Raw genomic sequence first — 13,973 nt, 5'->3', positions numbered from 1 at the left:
GGTGATCAGTTAAATGTGGAAGATTAGACAGGTAGATCACATAACTGATGAAGAGGTGCAATTGAATCTGGGAGAAAAGTATTTTATGGTGTAACTTGACTAGGAGGAGGGACCATTTGGTCCAAAAGTATTGAGGAATCGCTAACTTGGTAATTAAGGAAAGTGGCAGGGGAGCAGGGAAAACATTTTAGGAGACCAAAGCTATTAATTATGCTGGAAGGATGATACTTGCACAGGATATACTAGCACGGAGAGCTACAATGATCCATTCTTTGCACTGAGGACAACCACCATCACAACGCTATTGTCTGTTGTTGAGAGTGTGCACTTTAATGTTAATTTATAAGACTTTCTGCTGATAGGTACAGCACTTTTCATATTGTTTCACTGCCATATTTATGATGTTTTAATGAAGAAAACAGTGTTTGTATTTAATACATGTGCGAAATATTTTTTTCAGGCCACTAAGCAGATGGAGGAAAGATTGCAGAGTTTTATTGATGAAAATAAATCACTAGATTCAAATGAGAAGTTCAGCATACTTGCCAAAGACTGTGTCCCCATAGTGAGATTTGTTCACCATCAGATTGTGGAGATGGCAAGAGACTGCCTTCAAAAATCTGAAGAAAAACTGGTCACCAGCAGATATTTCTATGAAATGTCAGAAAATTTGGAAAAGTTGCTTTCGGAGGTAAATCCCTCACCTGAAGTCCATTGTCTTCTTGTACTCCTTGTGATTTTAATTATTCACTTTCAGAATTATATGTTGCCCATAAGATCACCTATTCATTTGCAGCAGCCTGGCAAATACATTAGAGCAGACAGGCAGTATGCATTTGGATTTGGCATCTATATTCTATATAGTAAAACATTAATTTTGCATTTTTGAATTTTATCTGAAATTGAGCCAGGTCTTTTCTGTAAAACTGAAACAGTTCTCACGAGAGAGTGCAAGATGAGAACTCCATGATCTGGCACCGAGATAAGATGAATCCAATTTTGCTTTCATTGTGTTGTTGCATGTTATATGATAACTTATGCTAAGTGGCAACTTGATCTGTGCGATACTTCCATTAATATGTCTGTTTAAATTAGCAAGAGGTGGAATTTGTAATACTTACCACATCCATTGCTTTTTGTAAACTACTCATGCCTCCTGTATGGCGTTATATAGTAGCTGATAATTGTTGAAGTCGTAATGGAACAGTAGCAACCCTTTTTAACAGTATAATAAAAAGTCAGTTGAGATCACAACACTTATTTATTTATTAATTCTGGTAACTGGTTTCACTCAAAAGTGGCATTCTTCAGTCCAGTGGGTCCTTGGTGATCCTTGGAGTCAGTTCACGGAGATGCTGTATGTACCAAAAAGTACCAGTGTCCAACTGCAGTTGTCGACAGGTTCTTAATGATATGTACAGCAACTCTGTGAACAGGTTTCATGCATCATCAAGGATCTACTGGTCTGAAGGTGCTCACTTTTGACTGTAAACAGGTACCAGAATTAATAAATAAATAATTTTTATGAAATGGACTGACTGTTTTTACTATTCAGTGGCTGAATTTAGATTTGAAATCCTAGGTTTCAGAGCAGGAGGCTGGTCAGCACTGTAACTCCTCTGTTACTGTAATTTCAACACATACTTCAGCAACCACCATGTGGTGTAACAGAGGAACATCACGTGTCACGAAAAGCAATATGTTTCACTTAAATGTCTAGTTTTGAAGAAGATACAGATCTGTCTAAGGGAAGGGGGGAAAAGCTAGCTTCAGGGGTTGTGCGGGTATAGAAATTGAATGGTCATTATCTGACGATTTCTGCGACATGTGCCATGCCCTAGTTGTATTAGGCATGTTATGCTGCTCATAGGATTTCAGTGGTTCTTACCACACCCACTAAAAACATTCCAAAATGAATATCTGTACTGTACTAAAACAACAAATCCCAACCAAAAGATGTTGGAGGTTGCCCTCTATGAGTGACAGCACTGAAGAAATCGGTGATGTGTTGCAGAAAATGGCAATTTTTTTCCTGATTGTGAAATGAGAAGAGGGGTCCTAGGAAATTATCTCAAGTTTTATATATTTGTTAGCATTGCATTGTGTTGCAGTAATGCTTAAACTTGTAAAGTAGCTTAGAAATGAAACACTTCTTGTAGAAATATCTGTCATAAAGAAACATGCAACCCTCAGTAAGAGCAATTTTTCAGTAAATTCTTGCATGGTGAAGAGTATTTTGCATCACTATTAGTAATTTCCTTTCCTGTTCCACTTGAAAATAGAGCGAGGGGAAAAATCACTGTCTATGTGCTTCTGTATGAGTGCTTTATAAATCTGCCGTGATTTACATCTCAAGGAAATTTGTTAGACCCAAACTTAGAGTATGTTCAAAAATTTTGCAGCAAAGTGGTGTTAAGGATATCAGTCTATAATTTCGCTAGTCCATCCTTGTATCCTTCTTACGTACAGGAGCAATCTGCACTTTTTTTCCTGTCGCTTGGAACTTGGCACTGGGCAAGAGATTCATGACAAAGGCAAGCTAAGTAAGGGGCCAGTGCGATAGAATACGGTTTGTAGAACCTAATTGGGATTTCATCTGGACCTGGTGACTTATTTGTTTTCAACTCTTTCAGATGCTTCTCTTCACCAGTTATGCCTATGAATTTTCTCCATGTGGGAATCTGTGCATTAGTATGATCCTCCTGCAGGAATGATTTCTTAAAAGCTGAAATCTGAAACTTCAGCTTTCCTTTTGTCTTCTATTTCCACGTATCACTGCTCAAAGAAGACTTAATGTTTTTACATCGGACCAGAATTTTCTCGGATTCTCAGCAAGGTCTTTTGCTGAGAAATGCTGCTGGAAATTGTTGCACGCTTTGCAGAGAGAGACATGATGGAGATTGACATCGAGTGATAGGCTGGATTGGGGTAAGGGGTGGTCAGAGATGGCTGGAGAGAATTGATTGTTAGTCCAGGTCTTAAGGAAATCAATGTTGTGAAGTAAATCACTTATGCTGAAATGAAAAACCCTATTGGACCATAAAACTGTCGCTGTTGTTACCACGTGTAACTGTGACTGAATAGGGTTTGAATAAGAGATATTCCTCAACTCTGACGACATCAGTAGAAGCTGGAACCAACTCCCATACTTGCAAGTGGTTTTACAAAGAAAAATACCCAGTAAAGACAATTTTACATACCAGTTCACTGCCTAGTGCTCTTGATAGCAATTAACATCAACTGTGCAGGTAGATATTGAATTATTAGCTAGGGCTTCCGAGTCGACAACTTCAAACTTGAAACACATAATTGTGAATTTGGGTGAAAACTATTGGGCCATAATGAACTGATTCCGTCTGACATATAAGACAATGTTCTGGAGACAATACATGCGAGTTCGAGGGTCTCTCTAAGGGAACCAACAAACTGCTAACCAAAGCCTTTTTCTGTAGTCCCACCAAATTGGCAGAAGACAAAACACACAGAAAACTTCAGCACTAAAATGTGTATTATACATCAGTGAAACATTGATCATTCAGTATTAATGTTTAGGAACTGTGACTTTACCACTGTACAGTCCTTTGAGTCTCCATACACCAGAGACCAATTTCAGTTGGTTTTAACACTCCTGTTATAAGAGGTTGTAATGTTGAACTAATGATTTCAGTGCGGAAAATGCTTAAGATGATGATACCATCTTTATAAACTATGAGGCTGTCTACTACCTTATCACAAAACTTCTCCAACCATTCTATTTGTGTGGAGATTTATGTGTGCATAATGTTGGGGGGATGTAGCTACCACATTCTCTTGGTTGGAAGCATAAAGATAGAAGCCACATTGCTGAGCATGCAAATCAGCACTGCTATGCTGTCAGCCTCGACCATGGATCCTTAATATGTTCTCCTTATGTCTATACATTTCACATTGAGAAATGATAATTATTTGCCTTCCATTGACCACTTCCCAATCTGAATATATCTGATGTATATTGCAGCACCCAGAAAAAGCCATCAAAGTGGATTAGTATAATTGGTTCCTGTACACCCAACTCGCTGTATTTGAAAACAGCACCACTGTTAGGGACTGGGTGTTGCAGCAGTAGGCTGCCTTGAAACACAAGGACATCTTCTGCAAACTGCAAAATAGATAGCACAGCTTTTAGGAATTTTATTGTTTTCTTCAGGTTTTCATTTGAGTCTCATTCATAAGTGTTTTGTTAAGTGATGTCTTTAGTAGGAAAACTGTATGTTCTCAGTATCCTTTCAGTACAACAAAATGTATCATTTGCTGAACTTACTTGGGTGTTCCACTTCATGTCTTTACTCATTCTTAGCCCCAGCTATTTTTATAACATGACTGAGTAGTTCTGACTTATTGTGTCAAGTTACTAATTTTTTTATGTTTTGTAAAGAGCAAATCCTTAAGTTTCATTTGTTAAGAGCATGCTGCCAGTCATTGCGTCAGGCCAATATTTTGTCAAGAGGTAACTGGATGTTACTCAAATTTGTATTTAATAAAATTTGCTAATACATAACTGAATCATCTGTGAAAAGTCAGAGATCACAACTAATAGTATTTGCCAAGTCATTGGTGAATAAAATCAGTAGTAACAGACATAGTTTACTGCCCTGGACCACACCAGGTAAAACTTCTATCTGTACATTTGTCCAGGATAACTTTCAACATTCCTCTTACCAAGAAATTTTCACTCCATTCACAAACCTGGTTAGATATCACAGACAAATCAGTCTTCCTTGGTAGTCATTGGAGTGGTACTGAATAAGATTTTCAAAAATCTGTAAACATTGAATCGCCTTTATTACCTTTACAGATACTTCTGAAATCAATATTTTTTTCCATGGAAAAAGTAAGCTTATTGGACAGAATGTTAGTCATCCCCTTAAGAGGGTTCACTAGTCATGTAGGTGTTGTGTAACTGGTGTAAAATTCTTACCAGAGTGTCATGTGACACCCCACAGCTGACATATGGTGTGACAGTGAAGTGGTGTGTACTACTGGTTGTATGGAATCAGTACAATAAGATGCGTCAACATCGAGACCTGTCAGGATGCCAGAAAGGAGCTTTTGTTTGCATGTCCCATGACTGCATTGTGAATGAAAGTGACCAATTTCGTTTGTGTATCAACATGCACTGTCATGTATATGAGGAATGGTGTACTTCTTGTACTCGTGCAATGTGATGTAAGAACAGTGGTTGCATGAGGATGTTTTCTTTCTAAGAAATTAAAGATACCAATGGGTCCCATACCTTATCCAGTTGAAAGTCACTATTGTGATTAATAAGACCTTGTGTTACACATATTTCCACAAACTCCTTAATAATTGAATCCCAGAAGGATCTCGTTGAAACCAAGATTCCCTTGGCAGACTAATCTATGGAATATCCTGTGGAGGTACAATGCTTGGATATGACTGACTTACTGGGCTGCTAAAGGCAAGTGCGGCAATCGTGTTCAATGCACCTTTTACGCACTGTGTGCATTGTTTGACTGATGTACACTCTGCCACACTGGCAAGGCATTCTGTAGATTCTGGCTTTCCATAGTCCCAGATTGTCCTTTGCCGAACTGAGAAGAGCGCACATCTTCGTAGGTGGGAGGAAGATTACTTTGACTTGATATTTTCTTAAGATTCTACGTAATTTCAATTAAATATTGCTGACATACGGGAGGAGCGCCCTGGGTTTAATCCACTCATTTTCTTCTTGATATCATGGGTGATCACGTTTCTTCTTCCTTAAAGCTGTGCTGATCTGATCTGGAGAATATCAGTCATACTGGGATCTTTTTTGTGTAAAGGTAGCGATGTGAACTAGCAATTTCCAGTGCAAAACATTCGTCTGAAGGTGGCTGAATGGTTATCAACTGAAATGTCATGGCTAGAAGTCGATGGCTGCAATCCTGAAACTTCATGGAATGCCCTTTATGCCAAGAAAAGTGAAGAATGACATGATAAGTTGATAGCTTTAAACATTTGCATAAAATGATCAACCATTGACCTCTTTTATATACACCAACTTAATGTGGCCAACTGCATTGTGGAACCTTAGGCCACAGTAAGGAAAATAAATAAACCATCAATAGAACCTGAAACTTAAATATATTCTATAAAGCCAAACTTGGTTAACTGAAGTGTGGTTACAGAAAGTTTGTAGATCTTACAATTTTTGATAAAATCATGAACTGGTAATAATACAAGACTGTGTTGTTAACTGTTCCAAATTTAAATTTCCACACTTGGCTTAAAACTCGGCAAGGTATTCTGAGAGTAGCTCACAATAACTTGTAAAGCTTGTAACAAATGTCTGCTTCTGGAAACCTAATCTTAATGCTTAAATATAACATCAAGACTCAAATTTAGGCAAACAGAAAATAGTTAATGTTCAGAATTGCGTAATTACAAGTGAGACAGCTAGCAAGAGCATAAACGAAGTTAACAAGAAGTCACTCAACTTATGCAGACGGTGTCATATTCAGAAATTAATAGTGTGTCGCCTTCTATCAAAGTGGCCATCATCAAGAAAGTCTGCCACCTCCTATAGCTGAGGCTGAATTTCCGGGATTTTGAACAAAGTGAAACAAGTATACAAGAAATTCCTGTAACATAAAACAATTACCACAAGCAGCAAAATGTGCACAAAAACACACTAGATATGTCACTTGCAAGTTCAAAATGTAATATTTAGTTATCCATAATTCCATATTCATAACAATTCAAGTTACACCAGAACAACAAATAACTTGACTGGCAGCCAGGTCACTGTAAGCTTAAGCACTACTTAGAACACTGCTAAACCTTTCTGAGGTTTCTCATAAATAAACACTCCTCAGTTAGGGTGCTAGGAACTAGTCTGTCAATATAGAACAATTTCTCACTGCTATTTGTTGGATCCAAATGTTACCGAACACAGAGTATTATAGTTCCCCTGACTGTAACTGTAACACCATCAGGGCTACAGATTATTAGAGCCAGGAAATATGACCATAACTCCCATGATTAGTTTATCACAATGCTGAGGATGTGTCACAATAATGTTGAGAATTTAGTGTGTATTATGCATATTCCAGAATGGTGGCTGATGTGCACAAATTCACCTCACAGCACTGACAGGTCACCAGCAAAGTACACCCACACGCGCACGAGTGAAGACTGCCCTCAGTACAACAACTACTGAGATATGCAAGCGCATGTGTGTGCGCATGCGGGCCCACACACCCACCCAGCTGCACACACACACACACACACACACACACACACACACACAGCAGGCCAACTGTACTGACCACTTGACCACTGTAGCAGACTTCAGGCTTTTTAACCCCCAGAAACACTGGTCTCCTGACACTCTATGACCCGGTTGATGTCCGGCTTCACTGCATACAGGCCTAAATGGCACACCTTTTTGCCCTTGGTACCATCTGGAGAGGAAACTAAAGACCATAATAAATCAAAAGAAACAGACAGTAATGTGCAGTAAGATTGATTTGGGTAACTAGAGGCAAAGATAGCTGGCACACGCATTACTATTCTTTTTTTCCTCCCTGCCTGTCCATTGGATTGTCTTCATAGTGCTGATTATGCTTGGATCTGGCTTGATTTTCGACACTCATTTTCTTCCCTTCTATCATTCTACAACTTTTCATTCTCAACTATCTGGTCTCGTTGTTGGGTTTGACTTGTTACTGCTTTTCCAAATTTTACAGAAGTGTGGATAGTGCAAGGAAGGTTATCAGTGCAGCACATGTTCCACCTTTTGTGCCTCTCTCTTGTTGCACCTGTCCATTCTTGCAGAGGAAAAATGCAGTATGGTTTATTATTAATGAAAACTTCCTCTTCTGTCCAATCTACAGCTCTTCATACCTGTGATCATCCCCATTCAAAAATTTGAACATGGCCGAAGGAATCATCTTCCACAGAGATCTTATGCTCCAAACAGTTGAGGAGCTTCATACTAATCTCCTCTGGCAAGGTGCATATTTTGTCAGATTAGTACAAAAAGGGCCCAAGATAATCATATGGATACAGGCGCCTTTATCTTCTCCTTTGGAGGTAATGTCCTCCTGGAGTAGGTACTCCTTGTGAACATTTACCTTTGTGTATCAACTGCACGGGACATCAGCTGCCCACATTCGCCAGTTTGCCCAGTTTTCAAGAAAGAACAAAAGATACAGGAATACAAATCTATTGACCACCTTTTGTATTCTAAGGTATGGAAGAAATGTGAACGCCTACATCTGTGGATATGACAATCAGTTATGCTATCATCGCAACTATCGATCCCCTTACGTCTACCTTCCCCAAACCAGATCTCCCACCACCCTACTCTCCCATGGTTCCCGCAGTACTCTCCTTGGAAACCACTTCCAGCACATGAGCCAGAGAAGCGTTACCCTTCTTTGGTGTCTGTTGCTGACAGGGATTCCTCTCAAGAACCCCCAGACTTGAGACCCTACGCTTTGAGTCCCTGTCCCCCTTGGATGAATGTTGCCCACCAAAGGTCTACAAGAAAAATACACTGATAAGCCAGAGAAACTGGTACACCTGCCTAATATCATGTAGGGCCTCCGGGAGAATGCATAAGTGTCGCAATACGATGTGGCGTGGGCTCGACTAATGTCTGAATTACTGCTGGAGGGAACTGAAACCATGAATCCTGTAGAGCTGTTCATAAATCCATGAGAGTATGAGGGGGTGGAGATCTTTTTTGAACAGCACATTGCAAGGCATTCCACGTATCCTCAATAATATTCATATCTGGGGAATATGGTGGCCAGCGGAAGTGTTAACTCAGAAGAGTGTTCCTGGAGCTACTCTGTAGCAATTCTGGATGTGTGGCTTATCACATTGTCCTGCTGGAATTGCCCAAGTCTGCCGTCCAGTGTGGCCAAGCGGTTCTAGGCGCTTCAGTCTGGAACTGCGCGACAGCTACGGTCGCAGGTTCGAATCCTGCCTCGGGCATGGATGTGTGTGATGTTCTTAGGTTAGTTAGCTTTAATTAGTTCTACGTTCTAGTGGACTGATGACCACAGATGTTAAGTCCCATAGTGCTCAGAGCCATTTGACCCATTTTGCCCAAGTCTGTCGGAATGAGCAGTGGACATGCGTAGGTGCAGGTAACCAGACAGGATGCTTACATTTGTGTCACTTGTCAGAGTTGTATCTAGACATATCAGGGGCCCCATATAACTGCAACTGCATTTGCCCCACACCACTACAGAGCCTCCATCAGCTTGAACAGTCCCCTGCTGACATGCAGGGTCCATAGATTCATGAGGTTGTCTCCATATCCGTACAAATCCATCTGCTCGATACAATTTTAAACGAGACTCGACCGACTGGCCAACATGTTTCCAGTCATCAGCAGTCCAATGTCAGTGTTAAAGCTTAAAGCTTTGTGTCTTGCAGTCATAAAGGGTACACGAGTGGCCCTTTGGCTCCAAAAGCTCATATCAATGATGTTTCATTGAATGGTTCGTACACTGACACTTGCTGATGCCCCAGCATTGAAATCTGCAGCAATTTGTGGAAAGGTTGCACTTTTCTCACTTTGAAAGATTCTCTTCAGTTATCGTTGGTTCCATTCTTGCAGGATCTTTTTCCGGCCACAGTAATGTCAGAGATTTTATGTTTTATCAGATTCCTGACATTCACAGTAAGTTTGTGAAATGGTTCGTATGGGAAAATCCCCACTCCATTGCCACTATGGAGATGCTGTGTCCCATCACCCATGCACTTCCTATAACACCATTTTCAAATTCATTTAAATCTCGATAACCTGATTTGTAGGAGCAGTAACTGATCTAACAACTGTGAGACATTTGTTGTCTTATGTAAGCGTTGCTGTGTTGTATATAGGTGTTGCCGACCACAGGGCCGTATTCTGCCTATTTACATATCTCTGTATTTGAATAAGCACACCTATGCCAGTTTCTTTGGCAGTTCAGTGTAATAATAATAATAATAATAAAAATAATAATATAAAAAAAAAACCGTAGAGCCCCAGGAAAAGAATAGGCCTCCGGTATGTTCTGCCAGTTGTAAAAGGTGATGAAAAGAACAAACCACTAATGGGGCTAACCCCCCCCCCCCCCCCCCCCTTTTAGTGTGATTAGTTAGTTCAGGACAGAACTGATGAAGCCTCGGACAAGCGCTGTCATGGTCGTTGACGACGCTTGAACCCTATGCCCGTCCACAATGGTAATGACACTGCTAGCCACACGGAAAATGATTTAAATCCAAATAGAGGTGTTTTGCAGGATATGCTTCCTGCAACCACTCTAGAAGGAAAACAAAGACAGAGGATGAGATGGGCAGATGAAGTTAACCGACACCTTATGTTCTGTTATTACCAAGCAACGAACTTGGGAACCAACACAACTGGATACAGATCACAAGTATACACAACATTTATTACCAGATACTCAGAATTAAAATTTTTAACAGAACAACGACTAGTTGATCAGATCCGTGTGGTAATAAAAAATAACAGGATACCCCAGTCAGAATTAGAAAACATCAAACAACAAGTACAACAAATACTGGAACAAAATAATGTGCAATAAGAAGAAGAAGAAGAAGAAGAAGAAAATACAGTAATGGACTCAAACATCCCAGAGAAAACAAACAAAATCAATTAAACAATCAGAGGAAAATGAAATCTTAAGACAGCCACCAGAACAAGCACAAATAGAAAACGAAGTGACACACATGTTGGATATAGAAGAAAAATTTCAGCTGACATATATAGAATACAAAGACACAAATACAGACATTAGACCATTCTTGGATAGACCACCAAATAACCCACAAGTCGAAACAACAATAACAACTATCAACACAATCATACACAACAAAATAAATGAAAATACAACTATGGAAGAGTTACAACTACTGGGTTATATAGGAGCACTCATTACACTAAATATACACACTATGCAGAGATCAGAACCAACCAACACACATAAGAAACCCACAAAACCAGCATGGCAACACAGGCTACAGATCAGAATAGAAAAACTGAGAAAAGACATCGGACAGCTAACACAATTTATAAGAAATGAAATATCAGACAAAAAACTAAAAAGGTTAGGTAAAATCTCACAAGAAGAAGCGATAGAGCAATTAGATGAATAGAAGCAGAAATTACAAGCACTGGCCAAACGACTTAGAAGATACAAAAAAAAGTGAAAATAGAAGGAAACAAAACCAAACATTCAACACAAACCAAAAGAAATTTTAGCAGACAATAGATAACACACACATTAAAATATACAATCCACGAAAAATAAGACATGGAACACTTCTGGAGCAACATATGGTCAAACCCAGTACAGCATAACAGGCATGCATGGTGGATACAAGCAGAAGCAGACACATACAAGATGATATCACAATTGGAAAGCCCCTGGAAAAGATAAAATTGCAAATTTCTGGCTAAAGAAGTTCACCTCAACACATTCACATCTAACTAAATTATTTAACAGTTACATTCCCTGATAAACTGACACATGGAATAACTTATCTGAAACCTAAAGATCAAGCAGACACAGCAAACCCAGCTAAATATCGCCCCATAACATGCCTACCAACAATATACAAAATATTAACTTCAGTCATAACACAGAAATTAATGACACATATAACACAGAACAAAATTATAAATGAAGAGCAAAAAGGCTGTTGCAAAGGAGCACGAGGATGTAAAGAGAAACTGATAAAAGATGCAGAGGTGACATCTCAATCTAAAACTAAACAAAGGTCGCTACACTGTGCGTACATTGATTGCCAAAAAGCTTTTGATAGTGTACCCCACTCATGGTTACTACAAATATTGGAAATATACAAAGTAGATCCTAAATTGATACAATTCCTAAACATAGTAATGAAAAATTGGAAAACCACACTTAATATCCAAACAAATTCAAATAATATCACATCACAGCCAATACAGATTAAGTGTAGAATATACCAAGGAGACTCATTAAGTCCTTTCTGGTTCTGCCTTTCTCTGAACCCACTATCCAACATGCTAAATAATACAAATTATGGATACAGTATAACTGGAACATACCAACACAAAATCACACATTTGCTATACATGGATGATGTAAAACTACTGGCAGCAACAAATCAACAACTCAACCAATTACTAAAGATAACAGAAGTATTCAGCAATGATATAAATATGGCTTTTGGAACAGACAAATGTAAGAAAAAAAGCATAGTCATGGGAAAACACACTAAACAAGAAGATTACATATTGGATAACCACAGCGACTGCATAGAAGTGAAGGAAAAAACAGATGCCTATAAATATCTAGGATACAGACAAAAAATAGGAATAGATAATACAAATATTAAAGAAGAACTAAAAGAAAAATATAGACAAAGACTAACAAAAATACTTAAAACAGAATTGACAGCAAGAAACAAGACAAAAGCTATAAATACTTATGCTATACCAATATTGGCCTATTCATTTGGAGTAGTGAAATGGAGTAACACAGACCTAGAAGCACTCAATACACTTACATGATCACATTGCCACAAATATACAATACATCACATACATTCAGCAACAGAAAGATTCACATTAAGCAGAAAGGAAGGAGGAAGGGGATTTATCAACATAAAAAATCTACATTATGGACAGGTAGACAATTCAAGAAAATTCTTCATAGAATGAGCAGAAACTAGCAAACTAAACAAAGCAATCACTCATATAAATACATCGGCTACACTACTGCAATTTCATAACCACTTCTACAACCCTATAGATCACATAACATCAACAGATAAGAAGAAAGTAAATTGGAAAAGGAAAACACTACATGGCAAGCACCCGTATCATCTAACACAGCCACACATCGATCAAGACACATCCAACACATGGCTAAGAAAAGGCAATATATACAGTGAGACAGAAGAATTCATGATTGCAATACAGGATCAAACAATAAACACCAGATATTACAGCAAGCATATTATTAAAGATCCCAATACCACAACAGATAAATGCAGACTTTGCGAACAACAAATAGAAACAGTAGATCACACCACAAGCGGATGTACAATACTAGCAACTACAGAGTACACCAGAAGACATGACAGTGTAGCAAAAATAATACATCAACAACTTGCCATACAACATAAACTAATAAAAAAACATGTTCCCAAATACAAGTATGCACCACAAAATGTACTGGAGAATGATGAATACAAATTATACTGGAACAGAACCATTATAACAGATAAAACACCACCACATAACAAACCTGACATCATACTCACCTATAAAAAGAAGAAATTAACACAACTAATCGAAATATCCATACCCAACACAACTAATATACAGAAAAAAGGAGAAAAAATTGAAAAATACATCCAACTGGCTGAGGAAGTCAAAGACATGTGGCATCAGGATAAAGTTGACATTATACCAATTATACTATCAACTACAGGAGTCATACCACACAATATCCACCAGTACATCAACACAATACAGCTACATCCAAACGTATATATACAACTACAGAAATCTGTAATTATTGATAAATGTTCAATTACCCGAAAGTTCCTAAATGCAATGTAACATATACCATACAGTTAAAAGGAAGTCACGCTTGATCAAGGTCCACGTCACTTTCCATTTTTAACCAGGCATAATGTCTGAGAAAGGAATTTATAATAATAATAATAATAATAATAATAATAATAGTTGGTTACTGACATTGATCAGTCCTCCTGGCCCCTTCATACCTAAACTGGCCACCAGTCATGTGGTCACTCAGTGGAATTGTAAGGGGTGCTACTGTCACATACTGGAACAGCAATACCTTATTTCCTCCTCTTTTGACGGTTTTCATACCTCTCCAAGAAACACACTTCTCTGAAAACCATTCTCCAATGCTCCATGTTTATCGTTCTTTTTTTCGGGATTGTGCTAGTTG

General features: G+C 38.6%; 1 protein-coding gene across 4 annotated transcripts in view; it reads left to right on the top strand.

Moving 5' to 3' along the window:
- The window catches only part of LOC126297668 (microtubule-associated serine/threonine-protein kinase 3), a 245,718-nt gene that overhangs the window by 68,007 nt on the left and 163,738 nt on the right, over positions 1-13,973 (top strand). For all 4 annotated transcript variants that reach the window (XM_049988765.1, XM_049988768.1, XM_049988766.1 and 1 more), the window contains exon 8: positions 461-691. In XM_049988765.1, the coding sequence (XP_049844722.1) occupies positions 461-691 (231 nt within the window). The remainder of the gene's footprint in view (positions 1-460; positions 692-13,973) is intronic.

The sequence above is a fragment of the Schistocerca gregaria genome, chromosome X (assembly GCF_023897955.1).
Source record: "Schistocerca gregaria isolate iqSchGreg1 chromosome X, iqSchGreg1.2, whole genome shotgun sequence".
NCBI lineage: Eukaryota > Metazoa > Arthropoda > Insecta > Orthoptera > Acrididae > Schistocerca > Schistocerca gregaria.
This window is presented reverse-complemented; position numbering and strand designations above follow the sequence as displayed.